The sequence below is a fragment of the Anomalospiza imberbis genome, chromosome 1 (genome assembly GCF_031753505.1).
Source record: "Anomalospiza imberbis isolate Cuckoo-Finch-1a 21T00152 chromosome 1, ASM3175350v1, whole genome shotgun sequence".
Taxonomy (NCBI): domain Eukaryota; kingdom Metazoa; phylum Chordata; class Aves; order Passeriformes; family Viduidae; genus Anomalospiza; species Anomalospiza imberbis.
Window position 1 is genome coordinate 22,539,602 of NC_089681.1, and position 22,764 is coordinate 22,562,365.

Consider the following 22,764-nt stretch of genomic DNA (forward strand, 5'->3'; position numbering starts at 1 on the left):
GCGCATGCGCATTGCTCCAACGCAGCCCTGGAGGACTACATTTCCCAGAGGCCCGCGCGGGCGGCGCTGGGCGGGCCGTGCTCTGGCTGGACGCTAAGGGGAGGGAGCGCAGGAGCGGCGGCCGCAGCGCTTCCTGCAGCTTCAGCCCCGGCTCCAGCCATGGCCTCGCTCGTGAAGAAAATAATCAGCACTACCAGGGCCCCTGCCCTGGGTCCCTACAGGTAAATGCCTTAGCTAAGAAAGATCTTAGAGTCTTGGTGGATAACAAGTAGACCATGAGCTGGCAGCGCCCTTGCAGCCAATGCTTTCCTGGAGTGCATCGGGAAAAGTGGCCAGCGGGTCGAGGGAGGTGATCCTGCCCCTCTGCTCGGCCCTAGTGAGGCCACATCTGGACTGCTGTGTCCAGTTCTGGGCTCCCCAGTACAAGAAAGACAAGGAGCTGCTGGAGAGGGTCAGCAGAGGGGCACAAAAGGATGAGGGGACTGGAGCATCTTTATGAGGAGAGACTGGGGGGGCTGGGCCTGTTTAGTCTGGAGAAAAGAAGAGGGAGAGAGGATCTCATCAACAGCTGTAAATACCTCAAAGGCAGGTGCCAAGAAGATGGTGCTGGACTCTTTTCAGTGGTGCCCATTGACAGGACGAGGAGCAGTGGCCATAAACTAGAACACAAGAAGTTTCAGCTCAACGTGAGGAAGAATTTATTTGAAAGTGGCAGATTGGAACAGGCTGCCCAGGGAGGTTGCAGAGTGTCCCTCTCTGGAGGCATTCCAAACTCAGATGGATGCATTCCTGTGTAACCTGCTCCAGGTGACCCTGCCTTGGCAGGGGCTTGGACTGAATGATCTCCAGAGGACCCTTCCAACTCTAACAATTCTGTGATTTTGGGAGCAGGTTTTGCTGGCAGGGTTTTGGCAGGTCCCTGGGGGTCTGTCAGGCTGGCCTGGGGCTGAGGTGAGAGCAGGACCCCTGTGTGGGGGCCAGTCCTGGTACTCCCTCCCCCAGTAACCCCAGGGAACCTGGAGTCCCAAAGCACGAGTGGGGCTGTGGTGCCATGGCAAACTGCAGTCCAATAAGGGGAGAGGGTGTAGCTCAGAAAGTTAGTTTGGGAAAATAATTTTGGAATTAGTGGTAGGGAGTGAATGGGAAAAAAGAGGAAGAAGAATGATTGTTCTGCAGAAAAAGGTGCTTGGCTAGAGACAAGCATGTTGTGTAGGGAAGCTAGAGATGCTGACTTGTGTAGGTGATACAGAGTGAAGGCTGAGCCCAGTCCAGGGTGAGCTTGGTTAGATGGAGAATTCAATGCCTGGGAATTAAAAATCCTTTCTTATTTTGAATAGTTATAAATGTTTTTTCAGTCTAAAAACTTAACTGCTGTAAAAATATGTATGATGTTCAACATTTTCACAAGTATGTTGCTGTAGCTGTTCTGCATAGAATTAAAATAAAGAAAAATACCAGTTTTAATTGGAGAAAGATTTCTCTTTGCAATTTGGATGTGAAAAAATGTTCAGTCTGTATAGTAGATTCTCTTATCTAAAGTACTAAAGGGTTATTACCAGGAGGTTTTCTAAGAATTTTTAATTCTGTGTTCAGGCTTTGTGTTCACAATAGCATCTTCGTGCCTTCCAGGTGCATTTTTGTCTCCATTACTTTGTGTCCTGAGCTTTCTAATCTTCAAACTGTGTGTTTCTTATAGGCTTTATAAAGATGGAAAAATACAAGTGTAGAAGCAGAGAGACATGACATGAAGGTGAACTTCTGTAAACAGAAAACTGTTGGTGGATTGCAGCCAGGGGCCTGGCATTGCTTGGCATCAGGAGAACATCTAAGACAGGGGAAGGCACCAATTCTTTGTCTGCACGCACACACCGGTGTCCCAGCCTTCAACATAGCTTTCCACTCCAAAATGTTGTGCTTATTGGCAATTTTTGATGAAATACTGCTTATTGTGCAGCTTGCTAAATCTATGACAGGTCTGACATCAATAAGTTTATCACTAACTTGGTTTATCAGATTTTAGTAAACTTGTCAAAGTCCAGAGGGCAGAAGTTACACAAGAAATAACTGCCACATCTCTGCTGTGAGGTCTGAGCTTGGTTATGCAGGAATGAGGGCTTAATGTGCAATGAAGAATTGGGATGAATGAGCTGCATTCCTGGTTCTGCTACAGCCCTTCAGTATGCTTTTTGGTGACCTATTTTTCTGTTTCCTTTACTGCATCCATTTGCCACTACCTTGAAAGAGGTAGGTAGGTAGATACATAAAAAGACACATATCTATGTGTGGGTCTATACATGTCATTCATGTTATCAACCTTTTAAAGGATACAGTTCTTGTATTAATCCACCATCATTTATGTAAGGAAGATCTGATTAACAAATAGCATGGTTCCTAACACCATCTCTCTGACAGACAGTGTAGTTCTAAGGTCACAGTGTCTGCCCAGTTATGCATTTAGGTACTCTGAAACCTGAATGACTTTAGACACACATTCACATCCCTGCTGATTAATGAGTAGCTACAATTGGCCTTAGTTATGAGGTGCATCTGCAGTTGAAGAATGATTGGGGTTTGTGGAGTTGAAGTTTCCCTTAGCTGCACTCGTGCATTTGAGCACAGTGCAAGTGTACTCCCTTGGCTGGTAAATTGTCCCTGGTCTCAGTGAATGGAGGATTCCATTGGGGAGCACACCAAGAGGAGGAAGCTGAGCAGACCCAATAAGGCTGCTGCAGATGTTGATCTGGTAGTGGTATCAGAAGGTTTCAGCCTGTTCTTTCCCAAGTTATTAATGACTTAGGACTCTCAGAAGACCTCTGTTGAGATAAACACTGTCATTTGGTTTGTGATAAGGAGTACAAGACAATCTCTTTTAGTGGAGAGCCCATACCTTCTTGTTGCACAGTTCTCTGTGCTTCAAACAGAAACAGAAATTTGTGCTCTGAGGCCCCCCCCCCCACAGCAGGAGTGGTAGGAAAGAAAACTAAAGAAGTATGTACATGCACACATTTCTATCAGCAATACTGTGTCAGCTAGAAACTATTCAGTGGTTTCTCGTTGTATGGTGCAGTTTTGTGATTTGCTACAGTTTTGTTAGTTGACAGAAAAAATAATCCCCATGTAAGACAGTTTACCATATCTGACAAGCTGCTGGCTATTTTTTTCCCATACGAAATTATAGGAGAATGTAGGACAGGTGTAAAAGGAAAGATGGGAATGATGCATTGTTCAAACTGCCTAACCCTGATTATTTGACTGAGTCCCTAGATTAGGCTGGTCCCCTGTGAGGTGAATGGATTAAGACAGTCCAGCTGAGCGAATCTCAGTTGAGAGATGTACTAAAAATATTCTCTGCATATGTCCCTCTTTTTCCATTGACATTAAAGGGAAGCAATCCTCCTATTTCAGATACTTCAGGGAGGTGCCTGACTCTAGTTTGTGTATCTTGAGAGAGTTGTTGAATGGTCAAAACAAGGCATTTCCTTGTGGAATGAGAAGAGGTATGAAAAACTGTGTTGACATGTCATAAGCACTTCCAAAATAATCTCTCTATAATTTCTTTGCAAAATATTTTAATTACTGGTTGAAGAGAATTAAATTGTGTCTCTTGTATAATGTTTGCTAGATAGTTTAAATATTTGTTTTCAACTTTTAACCTCTTTGTAGTAGAGACACTAATAATTGGCAACTCAACTTCAGCAAAAGCACATTTGACATTTTTATATAAATGTTTTGCAAATAGCTTGAATTTTGCATTCTTCTGAATTACCCTGCAAAGAAGTCACTCAGGTTATTTGGTGGGAGGACAGTGATTGTTCTGGGGATGGAGTGATGAAGGCGTTTTGCTGACTGGCCAAATTCATTACTCTGGAGGAATACTGCCAGAGAACCAGGGGGCAGGTATCAGCTCACAGCTGTAACTCATTATTCTAGTGCCTGTTAACAAGAAAAATGTTAAATCTCTTTTGACTTTTCTTTTTTTTTTTTCATTCTTTGCTTTGCAGCTGAAATGTAGTTGAAAGGCATTGTCTGCTTCTTAAACTGGGATGGAATATTTATCTGGGCAGGTGTAAAAATGTTTTTATTTACTCTGCCTTCCCTCTGTGCAATCTGCACACAACCTGTATATCTGTGTGGAACCTGTAGCTCAGTCTGGTGTTGTGTTGCTGCATTCACACCTTGTGCCTTTGCAAGAAACAGGGTTTATCTCCTCAAGGGCAGAGCTATGCACTCCCATAGATGGTTAATCCCAGCTCTTCAGAAGCTTAAGCAAATTGATGTAGGACTGCATGTACAGACTTGCATGTGCAAAACCTCAGTCTTCTTTCTGATGCATTATAAAGTACTGTAGAAAATTTGAAATGTGATTTTGAATTTGAAATGTTTTTGTGGGGAAACATTAGACCTAAAATGCCACTTGTGTTTTCAGCCAAGCCGTGCTGGTGGACCGGACAATGTACATTTCAGGGCAGATAGGGCTGGAACCTTCCACTGGGCAGCTTGTCTCTGGAGGGGCAAAGGAGGAAGCCAAGCAGGTAAGAAGTCTTCCAGCAATGAACTTGTAATGGAATTGGCATGTATCTAATTAAAAGTGGAATTGTGAGAAATTGAGGAGACTAGAAAGCACGTCGCATCCTCCAGATGGGGGAAAAGCAGGAGGAAGTCATTCCATCTTAACTAACGCTGTCATTTTTCCAACAACTTGGAAAACTTGGAGGTCAGGCTAGAAATCTGTTTCATGTAGGAAGGTAAGAAAGAATCAGTGTTTGAAGCAAAGGTTCACACCCCAATAAAAACGCTGTCTTGAGTCAGGGAAAGTTTTATTCCCTCAGCAGCAAAGAGGTGGAGTGAGATAATAGGATGAGATGGAGCTGTATCATGTATTTACATCTAATGAATGGCTGGTTTAATATTTATTAGATGCTCCCTTTTATTAATTTTTATTTAAGTCAGTCTTTTTTTTGACAGTTGAGGTTTTGCTGATTCAACTTACAGTAAACATGGATTCAGCCAAGTCACGAGTTATATTTGCATACTTACAGAAATATAACCCAGCTGATAGCTAAAAGATTTTTGTTTCATTTTTCTTTAGGCTCTAAAAAACATGGGAGAAATCCTGAAAGCTGCAGGCTGTGACTATGGCAATGGTAAGTGCTGCTGTGACTCTGGCAAACAGGTGATTGTTTTTACCTGAATTAAAATATTAAAAAATCAAGTGACCTTTTAAGAAAAAAAGAAAAAAGCTATTTGCTGAGCATTAAATTGTTACCAATAGCTGGAAGAAACAAAAGAAATTGTGAATTTAGGTTAAAAAACAGAAGAAATTAATCTACGTGCAAGTCTTTGCAATGGGTATCTATGGAACACTGCCTTTCACGAAAAATTTCTGGCAATGGAACTAATATTTTAATTCCACCTGGGGAAGCTCAGGTACAGAGAATGTTGCAGTGATTACAGACATTTTAAGCATCCTAGGCTTTGCTCCAGGTGAAAGCAGGTTTGTAACTGTGCTGTTAATATTCTAGACACTCTCGATACTTTTTGGGTGGAGGACTCTACTGGTGAAGCCACACAGGATTAATGCTGGGTTAGGCAGTCCTGGGAGGAAATTCTAGCACAGAGTATATTTTCAGACCTTCCATAAACTTTTTTTTCTGGCAGCAGATATTATATCTAAGTTATTGCCAGCAGCTGGCTTACAACAGCTATTTTAATTGATCTGCTTATTAGTTCAGTGCCTCTTGGGAGAATTTGGCTTTTTCAGAGCTGGTCAGAAATGGCTTAATTCCTTAAAGTTTTATTACATACGAGGTGCTCAGATTTTTTTAGGTGGTTCCTTAGGTTGTAGCTCTAATGGTCAATATCTGCAAAACTTTTCAAAATGTTTAGAATACTTGAGAGAAATGTATGAAATTTTTTTTATGCGAGTCAGAGGTCTAAAATAACTGCACTTACATAATTTCTAGTTGTGAAGACTACAGTTTTGATGGCAGACATGAAGGACTACAATGATATTAACGATGTTTACAAACAATGTAAGTAGATATTTTGCTTGTTTTTACCATTATGGCTTGTGGAACAACTTATGTTCATGGTAGTCAAAGTGTTCTAATGACTCAGATGATGTAGTTCCATATTCTTTGAAATTACTGTAGAATTTTTTTTTTAATTTCATTTTCAATTATCAGATCAGGCAGAGCCTAATTGCTCTTATGTGTTTACCAGTACTCTTCCCCATGCCTTACCCCTGTTCTAATATCTGTGATTGTCAGGTCTAAATGGGCACGGAGGAATAAATCAAGGGCCTATTTTTCCTCTGTTTTCCTTTGATATGAGTAAGGTTGGACTCCTGGTGACTTTATGTGAGTCTGGGATCTTTGCTCATGAGTCTTTTGGCAGAGGCCTGTTTCTCTCTCCTGTTCTTTCTGTGAAAGAGCCATCTCCCACTCCCTGGTGTTTGAAACTCGTCACCATTCTGATTTAATCTTTCTTTTTCAGCCAAGTTGGTGTGAAGGCCCCGCAGTGTCAGCAGAACACAAGTTATCACTGGCCACCAGGTCACAACTGCAACTGACTGCTTGGGGATGAGTGGTGGCTTGCTGAGATTGAGAGCAGTCAGTCACCAAAACAAAGAAACAAGGGGGAAATGATAGCTGGCATGGAAGTCTTGTAGCCTTGAACCTGAAACTGTTCCAATGATTTCATTTTATACAGATTACTTTGAACTGTGTTTTATCAAGCCAAGTTTAGTGATTGCTGGATGTTTCTGTTTAAATTACAGTTTTCAAGGCAAACTTCCCAGCAAGAGCAGCCTATCAGGTTGCTGCTTTGCCCAGAGTAAGTGTCACTCTTCTATCTACAAAAAACCCCAAAATTTTCTGGAATACCTTACTACTGAAGCATTCTGACAGCTTTTATAATTCTGAAATCGTTTTGATTGCAATTATTTTAATAAAGACTCTTAATTAGTTTCTTTTCTAAGTATACTATTGTTATTCCCACATATTAGCAGAGATCTGAATATGAGATACATATTTCTTTATGGTGGAAGATAGATAAAACATTAGAAATAAGGGGTTATGATACTTGAGTAAGCATAAATTGAACTTGCAATATTACTGAACATTGCTAAATCAATAATACAACTGTCAGAAATATAATCTCTCTCAAATGTCACTCTGGTTTTTATGAAGTTGTGTTGTTCATCCAATGCTTCATAAAATGGATACATTAAATTCCTAATGTATTTCTTCATTGTTTTGTCACAGGGGGCCAGAGTTGAAATTGAAGCTATTGCCATTCAGGGACCTCTCCAAGAGGCTTCAGCATGACTATAAGTAGAGACTGGATATCTTACAATGACAGTTTTCGATTTAGTTAATGCTTCTTCCTTATATGCAATTCCTACAGCTGATTAACAGCAGTTACACACAGTTGCAATCAGTAAACTTACTGAGGAAGGGTGCTTTCTTCAGGACTTACAGTGAGTTCTCTGCTGGCAAACTCTGAAAAGTGCCTGAGTCTTGCTAAAATCAGCTGAGCCAGATTGCAGGACAGGACCTGAGCTTTGTGGAGGTAACTGGATATTCAGGTATTAAGGTACATACCTGGATGAATGTATTAGAGTTATACTATGGGTGATCTGGACATGGAAAACTATACTGATTTCTAATAGTATGTTTTTAGTAAAAAAATTTAAATCAGAAAAAAATTACAGAAATGAGAAAACAGAACACTTGAATTGCTTAGCATACATCTTCACTTCTGAGGAATTTTACTGAGGTATTTGCTTCTGAATTTTCTTAACTTCTTTCTTTACATAATAGATTACTGTTGGGACTCAGGTTTTTTCATATGTAAGCAACTGCTTAACAAAATTAATATTAATTTCAGAAAGAAGAAAATTACGGTTTTCTGAAGCAAAGTGGTACCCTTTTAAATCAGATGAAAATTAATATCTACATGTAACCTTTCTCATGATCTTTTTCATAGCAATTCAGCTTTGTTTTGATTTTAAAAATGAATAAAATTTAAAATATGTTTAATGAGAATAAAATATAATTGCAGCTGCAAAAATGTGCTTGTCTGTTATGGGAACATACTTTTCCTTTCCCTATTGTGGTTTGATATTCCATTACAAAAAAGTCTCCAGCTTGCTTATTCAATAACAGATAATTTGAACCAAAAGAATAGGCTTATTTTCTACATCCTAATAGCTAAAGATGAAATTCTCCAGAACAGGAAGCTTTCAGCTACCATCATTACAGTTCTTGTAATTTTTTCCTCTGCCATTAAGGTCAGAAGTATTTGTTGGATGGGGTGATTAAGTGATATTGAGAAATCCAACTGGTGGTGCTAGTAACTTAGCCCATCCTTCTGTATTGATCTTCTATCAAGTAGAAATGGATACTGTGAGAACAGTCAGCCCTACTTACCAGTCCTAGATTTGATGTGAAACAGCCATTCCTTCTTTTCACTGAGCTTATAAATTATACCATTATAGAAAAAAGATTCATAATGAGGTTGTCACAGCAAATATGTGCAGATATAAGGATTTTTATTGTATTACCTTGCTTTCTTTGGGAGATCATTATTTTCATTAGAAGCAAGATAATGCCTGTTATTTCAAACAGCAAGCTTCCAAACAGCCTTTGAAAAATGCCTGACTTTTCTCTAAATAAACTTCCTATACATAAACTTTGATTAGTTTTTGCTGCTGTTCTTGTTCTGTCTCCTTGGCTGTACTAATAAGGCATGTTATGCTCCATAGCTCTGACTCCATAAGCAATCCCACCTAAGAAAAAACATGGTCAGACATATTAGGAAGGAGTTAATACTAACTAATATGGCAATGACTTTCCAGGAAACACAAAGCAGATGTTCCTTCATTTTGTCAATTAATAATAATTAAAAATAATGTAATTGAATGGAGTTACATTTAAACTTTTAAATGGAGTTTAATTCCTAATTTATATTTAGGTTTCTCTGTTACAGCTTTGTTTAGGTGTATTTACTTGGTTGGGATCTGTTTCACAGATTTGTAGGAGATTTAGTTAAAGTTCACTGTAAACCAGCTGATTTCATTTGTTTTGAACATGAGCTGTGTTCAGCCTTTCTTCCCACTGCCTTCCTAAGCTGGGTCCCGCAGCCTCTGTGCACCTCGAGCCCAACACTAGATGGCAGTTGCGATGTTTTTGTCGCGTGCTGACTTGGACATTGGCTGGTAAAAATCCATTATAGCTCTCCTTGAGACTTCGGTGGTAGGAGACTGAATACACCATTGCTCTCCACAGTAAGGGACAGTCTGAGACTGAAGTGTAAATGAAACACCTGGAAAAAGCTCCATGCTGGATGCAGCCAACATTTTGCTTCCATTAAGTGCTTTTATCAGTAAGTAGGTGCCATTCTGCAAAAACTCAAGAACAGAACTTCCCTCTTAGCTTTATGATTCTTCAGGTGAAGACAGTTGTCGTTTTTAGACTATATATTTAAATCAAAGTTATTCAAGATATTTTCTTGACATGTATTCTTCTGGTACAGGGAGCCTGGAATAACTGAAACTCTCTTATTTACATCTCTAACATAGTAGTTTTCAATATTAAAAATCAGCCTTCCACAGAGGAGTGTAAAATATTTATTTTATTTAAGCAGAGTTATGTTATTTGATTCTATTCTTTAAAACAAAAAGGCCAACACCAATCATTCTCCAATATGAAAAGCCTATCTCTTAGGTCTTAATTTGCAAACTACTAAGTACGTAGACATTTGACAAATCCAGTTTTAAATAGAGATATGTTAAAAACAGGTGGGTTTTTTTTTTTCCTTTGCTAGACTGAGCTGCATGCAAAATACAAAGTTGAAATTAATCTTGTGGCATCCTGATTTCAGCATTTAAGATCTGTTTCTGTCATGTGTAACTAAAAAAATCCCACAGCAAAACACCTCTATCTGTGAAAGTAAAGCAATGTATTAAGTACTGAAGTGTGTATGTTCTACCAGGTGTTTTTTTAGTATGACTTTTTTCTTTAAAATATTTTCTACAGATTAAACAATGCAAAAAAAAAATTTCAGTACCTAGTTTTAATAAAACTGTGTTCTCTTAAAATCTTCTACCAGCACTTGCTCTTGCTGCAGTGTTTTATCTAAAAGCAGTTCCTCATTGAGTGAAAGAGCCAACCCCAGCCAGCCAGATGGGCAGGGATCTTCTGAGATCCTACAGAGTGCATATGTGTCTGCACAGAGCTGACAGGGTGCAAATTTAACCTCTTCTAGGGCTGTGTTTATTGGTAATTAGAAAAAAAAATCTAGCAGAACTTTCTTGTTAGCTTGGAAACTAAGTTTGTCCTTTCAAGTGCACTGCCCAGCACTCCCTTCTGTGAGGAAAGGTTACTTCTACCTTGGATGAAGTTGAGGACTGAAGATTGTTTAACTTTTGATAAAATACAAAATAATAATCAAAAATGCTTGACTGTATTTAAAAAATAAAAAATTATGTTGCTTAAGATCTGGAGGTGTGTCCTATAAACACAAATATTGGAGCATATCTTCCTTTTCCCAGCCTTTAACAGGAGAAAGCCCTTTGACAGACCAATTAAATTTGCATGGAAGGGACGTCTTATTTCTCAGGGCAGGAGTGTTCAACATATTTCTAGCACATACATTTTGATAATTTAGATGATTGAACTTTTTATGTTTAACATAGATAGTATGAAGCATATTTCCTCTTTGGGAAAGGAAAAAGAGAATTCACCTGTTGCGATTATAGATTATGCAAGGATAAAGATGATTGAGAAAGTCTGCTACTGTTGAATCACTGACTGGTTTATATTCCTCTTGTTTTCATCTGCATTGCTTAATGGCCTGAAGAAGCTGAACAGTGAGGAAGAACATACATAGTCACCTGTCTTCCTTGTTACAACAGCAGTAGAAAGAGTGACTCTGAGGTGAGCAGGTCATTTTGACTCCCTTGTATCTTAACATTTTATTTCCAAGTGCAGTCTCCTCTGTTGCTATGAATACTACTGATCTCTGTCACAGAGCTCTTGTTGGTTTATGCTTAAAAATAGTTTAATGCTTGCCAGACTGCAGTTCATGATCTTGCCAGTAGTCAGCCTGTCTCTGCCGATTTAACCTCCTGTGTTTTGGAGTAGGGCTGTGCTGGCATATGTGCTGGTGGCTGAACTGAATTCCCAGCTCACAGGAAGAAATCAGCCATGAGATGCAGCTGAAGATGGAAGTGCTTAGGGCATCCTGGAACATGGCTGTACCCCCAGCTCAGTCCTATGTCACTTTGGGGTGTTCTCATTCTGCTTAGTACCTGTTCCCCCACTCCTCAGCTCTCAAAAGTGCATGGTGTTGTTTGTCATGGCTTCTTTTTGTGGAATGCTCTGAGTATGTGGATAAAAACTTTGACTACTTCTGTTTCAATTTTTGATGCTCACTTTAATGTCAATAGATTTTTAATAGAACTAGCAGCTTGTTTTAGCTTCTCTATTACAGAAGGCTAGAAAAACTAAAAAATAAATTGAAAGTGATATCTGCCTAGCAAAAATTCCCTAAAAAAAAAAAAGTATGCATTTGGGTTCTAAAAGTTCATGGTGTTACCTACAGGCAGTTGACGTTAAATGAAGCTGACAAGTTCATAAGAATGCTGCTAAGCAGAAAACCTTAGATTTAGGGATACCACCAAGAACTATCAGGTTATACAAAAGGTTAATAGGCCAAGCATATAAATTAGATTATTTAATACAAACCAGAGTCAGCTGGAGTCAGACATGTACATGCAGTATGAAAATATCTCTTAGAGGGGATTTGTATAATTTGCTGGTGACAGGATTTTTGTGAAGTCCTATTATACAATAAAGCTACTAAAAGAGCAACACTGTGCTTGCCATTTTTAGGTAACTGACCTTTTCTCCATGTCCTACATCCTTATGCCGGAGATCTTGTAAACACAGTCCCCAGCAATGTATTATATAGAGTCCCTTTGCACAGGATATAGCCTCAAACTGTGCCAGCAGAGGTTCAGATTAAACATCAGGAGGAATTTCTTCACAGAGAGGGTTGTCAAACATTGGAATGGACTGCCCAGGGAGGTGGTGGAGTCATCATGCCTGGATGAGAAATGACTGGATGTGGCACTTACTGCCATGGTCTAGTGACAAGGTGGTCTTCAGTCAACATTTGGACTCGAGTAACTTAGAGTTGTTTTCCAACCTAACTGATTCTGTGATCCTGCAACATTCACCATCAGAACAAATTTCTACTCTTTATCTGACCCAAAACACAAATCACATCCAGGGCCTGTTTTCATGGGAAATTTGTTTGAAAGTATTACCATTCAGCTTCATCTCCAAAATTATTATTTAGCATTTTGGAAAAGAACCCAGACAGTCCCTGATAGCATATTTCTCCAGGAGGACAGCACTCCAGGGAAATATAATAGATAACCTTTTCTTTGGGAACAGGTTTATATTTGTCTCTCAGACAGGTATGTATTTTCTCTCTTAGAAGTCCATTTTAGAAGCTACAAATGCATATGAGGAGAGCTACACAGCTAAAGACAGGTTATTATTTGCCATGAATGTTAACAGCTGTGAAATTATTTTCTAGGATTTATACAACTAAAATATCCTACTCAGTTAAAAATGCCCACTGTATTGTACTACAATCCCTTCAATAAATTTGAGTTTAAAAATGGGGAGTGAGCAGCACACAGCTGGGTCCTGGACACTGCACTCTGTTATCTTCTATTTTCTGGAAAACTCTCCTCTGCATTTAGTTAGAGCTTGGTAAATTTCCTCTCCCAGTCCTCTACGTGCTGTACACTTCAGCCTACATTGGTAGTCCAGGCACTCAGCAAACCTGCCTACATGCAATAATTGAAGAGAAAAAGGCTACGCTCTTTTCTTCATTTTTTGTAATGTTGGTTGGAGGTTTCAACAGTTTGAAGCCAGTTAATCTGAACCTGGGAAAAACTCCTAATTGAAAGAGGAATGATCAGACTGCTGTTGAAAAATTATCCTGGTGCGTATAGAAGGCACTCTGGCAGGGACATGAAAGTTTGGATATTTCAAACACTTGAAGTCTTGGCAGCTTGACTTCAAAAAATCTGTATTATATAAAACGTTTTCCAATGCCTCCTATTCATGTGTCTGTAGCTTGTGGTTCAATCCATAAAAGCCTTTATATTTTCCCAACCCAATTAGATTTAAAAATATTCATATGAACAGAAGAGCGGGCCCAAGAAGAAGACGTTCATTGAGACACAACTTCTATTCCTTGTTATTAGCTGTCTCTGAAACACATGGAAAAAATTAATTTAGCAGTTAATTGAAGGTATAACTTGATATTCACTAAATCTGACAGGAACTCAAAGTGAAAGTTCCCTGGAAGTATCACAGGATGAAGGGGATATCTGCTCTTCTCCCAAATCTGTAAGAATGTTCTGTGTGGACCTAAAAGCAACCACTGGTTCTGCTTCCTCTTCCCCCATCCCATTCATACACAGTTCCTGTTACAGACATTAACATCACCTCTGTGATGTTACACATCACTGCTACATTCTTGAGCTCCTCCTCACCTGCTGCCTTTTCTCTTAACAACTTTTGAAATCCCTACATCCTTCCAGTCAGATTTGACATAGAGGCAGGCACTTAATGGACAGTAAATCCTGAGTAAGGACAAGAGACAAAGGGCACAAATTGAAGTACAGTATAATACCTTTAAATACAATATTTGTTTTTTTCTTTTTCTGTAAGGATAGTTAAGTTACGGGAATAGGCTGCCCACAGTTGATGGAGTCTCCACCCCTGGGGATTCAAAACCCAGCAGGACAACCTGTTCCTGCTTGAGCAGGACTAGACAAGCTCCAGAGGTATTTTTCTACCTCAGCTATTCCATGACAAAGTATGGCTGAGGAACTGTGTCCAGCCCCTGAAGCTACTGTTGGCCATCAGCAGCTGAGAAGCTCTGGGGCTCACTTGATAGCTAAATGATAGTGCCCAAGGGAGTGATTGGCTGAAATCACAATGTCTGGCCATCCCAGCTCAAAGTACTCCTTTCCCAGCTAGAAGACTCGGCAAGGGTAGGGAACATGAGAATGTGGGGCTTCCTCACACTGAATTGTGGTGTTCCATGAGGGCGGGTAAGGAACACAGGAAAGGTGGGAAATTTTGCATGGGAATGAAGGTGAACAATGAAAGACATCCAACTGCAGTGATTCTGTCTTACTAAGAAGATTGTTAATATAACATGAAAAAAGCCAACTCCCTTTAATGGTTTCAAATTCAACACACTTAGCATGTCACTGAGCATTCCCTTGTTCTTCCGTGGACATAGCTGCCTTTAAAGCCCTACTTTTTTTTTTTTTTTTTTAACTAGGATCAGCTTGTATCCTCTTAGTCATACCCTCTTAGAGATAAAGCTGTGAATGTTTTTGATGTCTCTCCAAGTAAGAATTTTTCCATTCCCTTAAGCAGTCCTGCTTTCCTGCCCAGAATCTTGCTTTATTTCTTCAATATCCTTTCAAGATGGAAGAATTGCTCCCTTACACAACAGAATCCCATGTTTAGATGGTCACTATTCTGTTCTTAGCATCGTTTGCTCCTCTTGCCTGCAGCTGTTCTCTGAGCTGGGTCAGTGCACTCCCATCATCTGAAATGCATTACAGACAGAGAAGCAGGGCTGCTCTTTCTGCTCCCTTACAAAACTGTCGGGGAAAATACTGTCAAAGCAGACAGATGCAGGAAGAATTTCAATAAAGCTGTAATCATCACTGGGTGAAATTTCTGGCAATGTTCAAGGCCAAGTTGGATGGAACCCTGACCAACCTGATCTAATGGGTGGCATCCCTGCCCATGGCAGGAGGGTTGAAACGAGGTGAAATTTAAGATCCATTCCAACCCAAGCCTTTCTATGATTCTCTTACTCTCCAGGAGCAGGAAGATGTTCTTTGAGGTTTCCTAGAATCAAGTTAAGTGCTTTGCTGAATTCACAGCACACAGAGATGATTATTTGCAAAAACATAGGAGCTTTTAAAAAAGACATAATTTTAAGACATTTAAAACAAGTTGATGGATTAAACTTGTTTTGACTACATAGGCAAAGCTATCTGGCATAAATTTAAAGATCCTGCAAAAGAAGAGTTGTCAATGGCCAAGAACTGCTTCTCTTCATAGGCTAGCTTAAAAAGTAACAATCTGTAAAAATCAGCAACTGTCAAACATGAAAATTAAAGGGAGGTGAGCATTTTTTTTAATCATTCTGATCTAATTTTACTTGGGTCATAAAGGCACATAATCCTTGACCAAACTGCTTGACCACCACCCTACTTGTCTTACAGACTGCAGTGCTTGTGCTGAAAACCATTTTCCTTAGCCCTCTAGCAGAAGCATAAGCAGCAGTGCAACACGCTGGCTTGCCCTAAGGCTGTGACATACTGGCATTGGGAAGGAAACAAAGACTGCTCACCCCAGGTGCAAGGGGCTCCTTTGGAAGTCATGAAAGACAGTGGTGTAAGGTATCTGCCACCCTTTCTGCTGAAGCTGTTCTCTTCTGATTTACAGAAATACTCGCTAGCCCAGAGAGATTTTGAGCGTGACTAAGGACGCCAGTGATTAGGAGGGAGGGGAGAGGGAGAAGGTGATTCCAGCTATTGCAGTAACATTTGCTGGGGAAAAGGGGGAGCTGTCTGCTTTGCCTGCTCATCCTTTTCCACATTCCAGCAATACCATAGGGTAACCTGTGGTGGTGGAATCACCGTCCCTGGAGGTGTTCAATAAACGTGTGGATGCAGCACTTAGGGACAAGATTTAGTGGTGGACCTGGCAGCACTGAGTTAACAGTTGGATTCAATGATATTTTCCAACCGAAATAATTCTGTGATTCTAATTCTGCCTTCTGGGGCATGTGAACACCTTACATGATAGACTCAAGTGTGAGGTTCTTAGTAAATGTGGAGGAAGAAGAAGAAATAACTTTTGTAGCAAGACTGTGGTGACAGAATTTTGACCATAATCTGTAAGTCTGCCAGAGGGATAATCTTATCCCCTTGAATTTTTCTCTTCACTGGTGTGACAGTTTTCCAGAGGAATTTTATTTGGCCTGTGACTGTTCCTTCCCACCATGTGACCGAATATGCTGTGTAATGTGCTTTCATCACAGCACCATACTGCTGATTTCAGCTGATAAGGAGAACAAGGGGATCTAAAATGACTGGCATAGAATGGAAATCACAAAGCAGTATTAAGGCATAGCTTACAAAGACAAGCCTGCAAATAATAATGAGCAGAGTCATTACTTTAACAAAGGTTTTTTATTTTCCAAGACTGCATGTTACAGTCTATCATTCTTCCCAAAGAGGGAAGAGTTATCACTGATAAGACTTGTATATACTATAAGGATGACCCATGTAAAAAGCATGACTTCCAATTGATTGCTTCCAAAAATGTTTTTTACTGTAAAGTATTTTTGACCCTCTTGTATAAAAATGCAGAAAGCAGCTGTATGCCTACAGAGAAAAACAAGATATGCTCAATAAGGACAGGACAGTTTTTGCTGTCTCTTAAACAATAACCCATGTGGTCCTTCCCTCCTCTGTCAACATACCTATCTCGGTCGCTGCTGCACTATCCACAGCTTCTCCTGTTTCTTCTTCTTTTGTTTCAGGCCCTTCACTTACTGTCTCACTGAGCAGCTCAGTTTCCACCTGTTCTCCCGTCTCACCTGGGAATGGTAACCATGGAGATCAAATTAGGATCCACTAAAAAAAAACCCACCTTTTTTGCTTTGTAAGCTCTCCAATGCCTGTTATCAAGGAACCCCCTGAATGAACCCAGAGAGAACAAACAGGAAAACACACATTTTTCATTATCCAGCTATATGGTTGTCTCATGCCCATGAAGTTCTCCTAGTGCTTTCAGAAAATCCCCTTGATGCTGTATCCAAAGGAAATCATGAGTACTATTTCTGCTCAAAATATTTTTCCTGTATTTTATTTCACAGATGTGCAGTTTTATTTGCAATTGGAAAAAAAAACAGAACTAGAAAACACAGTAACGTGCAAGTCTGGCTGAAACCCTGCTTTCCCAGGGAAGCTGCTGCCTAACTCATTTCCTCCCATAGCTATGGAAGCACAAAGGGAAAGCAAAACAAATGCTAAGTATCATATGAACCATAGCATAAAAATAGAAAATCCCTTCTTCATCAGATGCCTCTGGGAAGAAAATGCACTCAAGTTAAGGTACTACTTCTACCTTGGAAATAATAGGAGCAAAACTCTTTTCCCCAAAAGCTTCATTCACTCACCCTGCACACATAACTTGGTGCTAAAAGCCTCACAACTCATCTTCAGACAGACAACTGTAAACATGTTTCCACTGATGAGAGGTGACAGCACAAGGTCCAGGGTGTGCTGCTCTGCCTCTGGCACTGCCCTGAGGCTCAGAAATTGTGAATAAAGAAATTGGAGTTTGCAGCTGGGCAGGATGTGTGTTTAACAGGTGAGTAACCTGTCATTTACTGCTTACATAAAACAAGGCTTTATTCCAAAGGATAGATTATTATGTAGAGGACAAAATTCTTTCATGAAGAGACACAGGAGAGGACAAAGCAATCCAACAACTATGCTCAGCTGTAAAGGACGAGCAAAGAATGAGATTCATAGAGCCAGTTCAGAGACAAGCAGCACAAAGCCACGGGAGTAGTGGCAGTGACAGTCTCCAGTCACTGGCTCAGGACTTCATACGGATCAGTCCTTCTGCACCTCGCACTTCTTCAAGGCCAAAGTGGAGTGAGGATGTCTCCTTGCAGAGAAATACTCCTCCTGTGCTTCACCTGCTTATTCCCTGAAGAAGAGCTACCCCAGGAATGCATCTGATTCCTTACTGAGCTACTTTGTACCTTTTAGGAGAAATGTGATTCCTCCTGTGAAGTGTTCATCTTCTGCAAGCACAGTCCATGTCCTCTGGGCACTAACCCAAAGGAGAGCATAGCCTGCAATTTCCAGGAAGGAGCACACCTCCTGCTAAAGGTCCCTCCACAGCACATGGAAATCCCTGTCACCTCAGACACCACTGCTTCCTCACACAGCCCGTCTCTCCACACCCAGTCATCTCCAAGCATTGGTGCAAAGACAGCCCTATGTCTCTCCACTACTACTTCTATTCTGCTTGTCTTGTAGGCAAGCTTCCAGGACACACTGGAGATGCCAAGTGTGCATCAAAGAGATCTTTTTCTTCTACATTCAGCTTTATGTGTGCAAGGACAGCTGGTTTATAATTAGTACACGTGACTAAGTAATTGAGCCTTTGGGCTGTGCAAATATTAAAGAATGTGTCTGAGCTACCAAGAAACACAATATTTTAAATGAGGGGTATGGTGGGACATTTTACCTGCTAAGAACAAAAAGGACATGAAATGAAATAGCAGAGATGAAAATGCTGATTAAATTTATTACAACTTGGACTTGTAAATCCGAGGCTTCCCCAGCCACATTCTTCTACGCCTCACATCGTACAGGCTCCCTCGACCAAATTCTGACTCCAGAAGCTCATTTGAAGCTCTTATTAAAGCCAAAAGGACCCACACAGAAGTCCCTGGAGGCAAATTTTTGTCTCCTGAATTTATGAAAGCACAAATATTACCCTCAATGAGGTGGTCCTCTTCAGTAATATGTACTTTCTCGACGACTTCCACTACAGAGCTGTCACTGCCCTCTACCAGCCCACTGTCCTCTGCTGGTTCTGGAGATGGTGCCCCAGCATCTTCTCCTGGCGCTGGCGGTGAAGGCCCCCTGCTCTCCTCTCGCCACACAGAGGGCAGCTCAGAGCTCTCCTCCTCTCCTGCAGGTAGGGGCTCGGTGCCCTCTGGCTCCTCCCTTTTACTGACTGACTCTGTCTTCCCCTCCACGTTCAGGATGGTGGCTGAAGTCTCCTCTCCCAGCAGCTGCTCGTCTGGGTTGGTCTCCTCAGAGGCAAGGCTCACACGCTCTGCTGGCTCCAACTGTGTTTGGTCAGCTACAGGTCCATGGTCATCTGCAGTCAGGGTGTTTGCACCTGAGGATGCTTTTAGTTACAGGAGGGCAAGGAAAGGAAAAAGGGAATTACAGATAATTGGTGAATGGGCACGTAAGCTGGATGACAACTAAACCCACAGTGAACCACACAAGCACTACCTATCAAAGAGCTCCCTCCTGGCTAGGGAAAATACTCCCTCATAGGTCTGCTGCACATATCCACACATATCCAGTAGAGGATGATGCTGCTCTTACATTAAAAATAAGTTTTCATTTGATGCATGTAATACATTTTTATATGAGAGAGAAGACTTGTTTGCAAGTCAGTGTTCTATTACATTTTCCCTTTTGAATCTACAGTGTGCAGGTGGTTTGCTAGTGATGGGACACTGCAAGGAAACACCTTTTCTTGCCCCAAACCAAGCACAGCATCAGCGTGGGGAGTGTGAGGGAGGTGGTGTCCTGGGTTGCATGTGAGAAGTTCTGGTAGTACCTTCAGGTGGACTGAATAAAACCCCTGAGAACCCAGAGGATGAGCAGTGCTCACTTCTTAAAACAAAAACCACTTTGTCTGTCTTTTTCAGTACTAAACTACCACTAACAAAAAAAAAAATTAACAACAGAAAGCCTAAACAAATTTAAACTTCCACTTCTTTCATCTTTCATCAACTTACTGGCTAGTAAAGCAATGGGTTTTGGCAGAAAAAAATTATGAATAAAGAACTCACAAAATTACTTTGACAGGTATTTAAGGATAAAAGTGGAAGACTCAAAATGAGCTATACCTACCTATCAGACTGACTTACTAACATTCTAACAAAATTCAGTTTGACAGGATCTTGTACTTAACCTTTTCCTAAAGAATGTCAGGATGAAACCCCGGTAATTCAAGCATGAAATCTGTTTATATAATAATTACAAAACTGGAAAAACTGCATTTTCTGAGAAAATTATGATTGCCGTGTCAAAGCCAGTAAGTAGAACCATATGATACTGTTCACAGATGAACACATCTATACATGTTCATATAGACATAGATGAACAGGAAAAAAATAGTACACCCTGCTCTTAAAACACCTGCTTGAATACTGCTGCCCTTAAAGTAAGTTTACAGTTCTTTTGAGACATTCAAACATAACAGCTCCCCAGCAAGTGTCACCTTGTCAGCATGTGCCTACACACCCAGGGAAGGATGGCTAAGCCAGAAGAAGAGCAAGAACTGAGAACCTGGACTGTTGAGACAGACAGAAGGCAATTTCGACTATGAAACAGATAAAATCTCATTTGTCCCAGGAACTGTTAAACCATCCAAGTTGCAGCCAACCCCTCCAAATCCACAGTGGAATGACAATTTATAATGCAACTCTAACAACAGGAGGTAAACTCAGCTATGGGTTACCTCAAGGGGCAGGGGAAAGGGCAGAGGGCCCCAGCTCACAGGGCAGAGTGTCAATCTGTCAGTGGATTTCCTCTGTCAACCTGTTCAAGCCCCTTTTCCATCTGTTTACACTCGGTCTCCACTATATCCACTGGTCATGAGGGTTGCAGCCCACTTACATCCCCTGTAAAACACATCTTGGCTTGTTTTAAGCCTGCTGCTGGTCATTTCATCAAGTGGCAGTTCTTGCATTATAAGAAACAGCAAATATATTTCCCTGATTGCTTTCTCTAGATCTCTATCACACCCTCTCTTCCAAGCACTCCTTTTCCTAAAATGCAGCTCAAGGTGAAACAGATACCAAATCAGAATAGTAGTGAGTGAATGTTAAACTTAAGCTACTCTAAGTAGTGATTAAAACAGCAATGTATGCTCAGAGACCAGAAATTTGATGTTTTCACATTTTTATTTTTTGTCCCTTTAGACACTTTTCACACTTTCACCTTCCTCAGTGCCAGATGGAGAGAGATCATTTAAAGCCTACAGACAGAAACAAATGAGCTGTGAAAATTCACATTATATAGAGTTTTAATTCATGTTAGCAGTAAAAGAAACAATTCAAATGTGTTATTACTAAGAATCTCCTATGATGCTCCTATAAGCATCAGCCCTACAGCTTCGAGCTAGCCCTCTCTACATCAAAATATTTTATACAAATTGGATTATAAAATACTGCCATGCACCACAATATCTGCACCGCTGGAAACCCTGGAAGCATTCCTGTGCTCTCATCTGAAATGCAAAGAATTCCCTAATATGGAAAAAATAAATCCTCTCAGTAATCTGTTCAATACCTTTATCCCTGAGAGAAATTAACATCATGTGGCAGTCAGCATTCCTAGGATTCCTTCTAGTTTTGCTTTATTTCTAATTTTTTTTTCTCTGCTGTAGACTATTTTAGCTGGAGAAACAAAGAAAAACACAGTGAATGTATGTGAGCCATGGCTACAGTATTTTCTCTTTGCCTTCTTTTCTTTTGGAAAAGCCTCAAAGTTTTGTGAGCTACACATCAACAGAAGAAAATGAAATACATTTTCCTCTATTAACTTATTTAGAGAAGTTTTTTTTCAAATTATCTTTTCTTATTAAAGTAAATTAGCAAATTGCTATCACATCTGGTTAGTAATTGCCAAATTAATGCAGATCTTTCAGCTGTAATTACAACTGCACTTCATCCTTGCCATGACATTAGTGTATGTATTCAGTAAATTTCATGACCTATGCTGCCATGAACATGCTTTTATACAGAATAATTAAAATACGCAGAATAAATCACTTTTGCTGTTTCTTTGAGCCCTTCAGTGTTCCTGTGAAGGTATCATTTAGTGGAGGATGGAAAGGCAGAGGAATTGGTACATTGACCAGGTGACTGAGACAGCAGGTACAGCATAAAGAGGTTTCTCCTGATACTTTCAGCAGATGTGTGCTGGCTCTGTAGAGGCATAGACAACGCTCAGCCCACAACCTGCTCTCCTCTCTGCAGTCACAAGCCACAGCACCACAAGACAACACACAGAATATAAACCCATGCAGAAACCATGGATGCTGCAGGCAGAGTAACAACAACAGATCATAACTCAAGCATATAGGAAAGAAATGCAGTAAAATAAAATGCAAACAACTTTTTTGATCTGCCTTCGAGATGTATCTTTCTGGAGAGGTCAATTCCTGTAACTTCAGCATTCAGATTCTTACAAAAGTGTTTCCAAACCTTCCTTGGACAAAGAGCTAAATATAATGACTATGGAAACAAAGTTTTGTTTTATTTCTACTGAATAGCAAGGATATTTTTATGGAACATCCTGCAAATACACCTTGCTCACAAAATTAGTCTGCTGTGACTTGAGCCAATTAAAGCCACAGGATCACTGCCGATGCTGCACAGTATGTCGAGGTGGATTTTGTTAGAGAAAGGAAGGATAGTGGGGTCAAATATTGCTAGTTTATTATTCTTTTAAAGAAGGAAAGAAAGAGCACTAGACTGGCAAGGTACTAGACAAAAAGACCAACAGCAGGACGTGTCTGGAAATTAAACAAGCAAAAAAATGCCTGCGGAGCGGAGTGGAAGGGTCTTAGGCATTCATTCACAAGAACCACCAGTTTCGAAGCCATCCCTCACGGGGCGCAGCTCCCTCCGCTGCGCGGGCAGAATGAAAAGCCGAGGCAATGCCGACGGGCTTCTGGCCCCGCGGGGTTTCTGTGGGAAACCAGAAACCGACGGGAAACAGAAACGCGACGGGATGGGACCACCCTGAGAGCAGCGCGGCCCCGCATCCCCAAAGAGCTCTGCGGGCAGCTCCCGCCCGGCTCCCCC

The 22,764-nt window shown here is 40.6% G+C and overlaps 1 protein-coding gene and 1 long non-coding RNA gene across 2 annotated transcripts; both read left to right on the forward strand.

Annotated features, from left to right (window-relative positions):
• The first annotated feature begins 72 nt into the window (after positions 1–72).
• On the forward strand, positions 73–11,041 carry RIDA (reactive intermediate imine deaminase A homolog). Its single transcript, XM_068184197.1, has 6 exons — positions 73–221; positions 4,427–4,532; positions 5,090–5,144; positions 5,964–6,032; positions 6,779–6,834; positions 7,266–11,041. The coding sequence occupies exons 1-6, from the start codon at positions 160–162 to the stop codon at positions 7,326–7,328; spliced, it is 411 nt and encodes a 136-aa protein (XP_068040298.1). The 5' UTR covers positions 73–159; the 3' UTR covers positions 7,329–11,041.
• A 2,828-nt stretch (positions 11,042–13,869) lies between these two features.
• LOC137470641 (uncharacterized) lies at positions 13,870–16,432 on the forward strand. Its single transcript, XR_010997172.1, has 2 exons — positions 13,870–15,239; positions 15,341–16,432. It is a non-coding gene; the product is annotated as an uncharacterized lncRNA (long non-coding RNA).
• Positions 16,433–22,764: the final 6,332 nt, after the last annotated feature.

Excerpts from the sequence above, each read along its gene's own strand:
- RIDA (XM_068184197.1), top strand. The coding sequence starts at position 160 with ATGGCCTCGCTCGTGAAGAAAATAATCAGCACTACCAGGGCCCCTGCC. Across the intron at positions 4,533-5,089 it reads CAAAGGAGGAAGCCAAGCAG|GCTCTAAAAAACATGGGAGA; the intron begins GTAAGAAGTCTT and ends ATTTTTCTTTAG. Across the intron at positions 5,145-5,963 it reads AGGCTGTGACTATGGCAATG|TTGTGAAGACTACAGTTTTG; the intron begins GTAAGTGCTGCT and ends CATAATTTCTAG.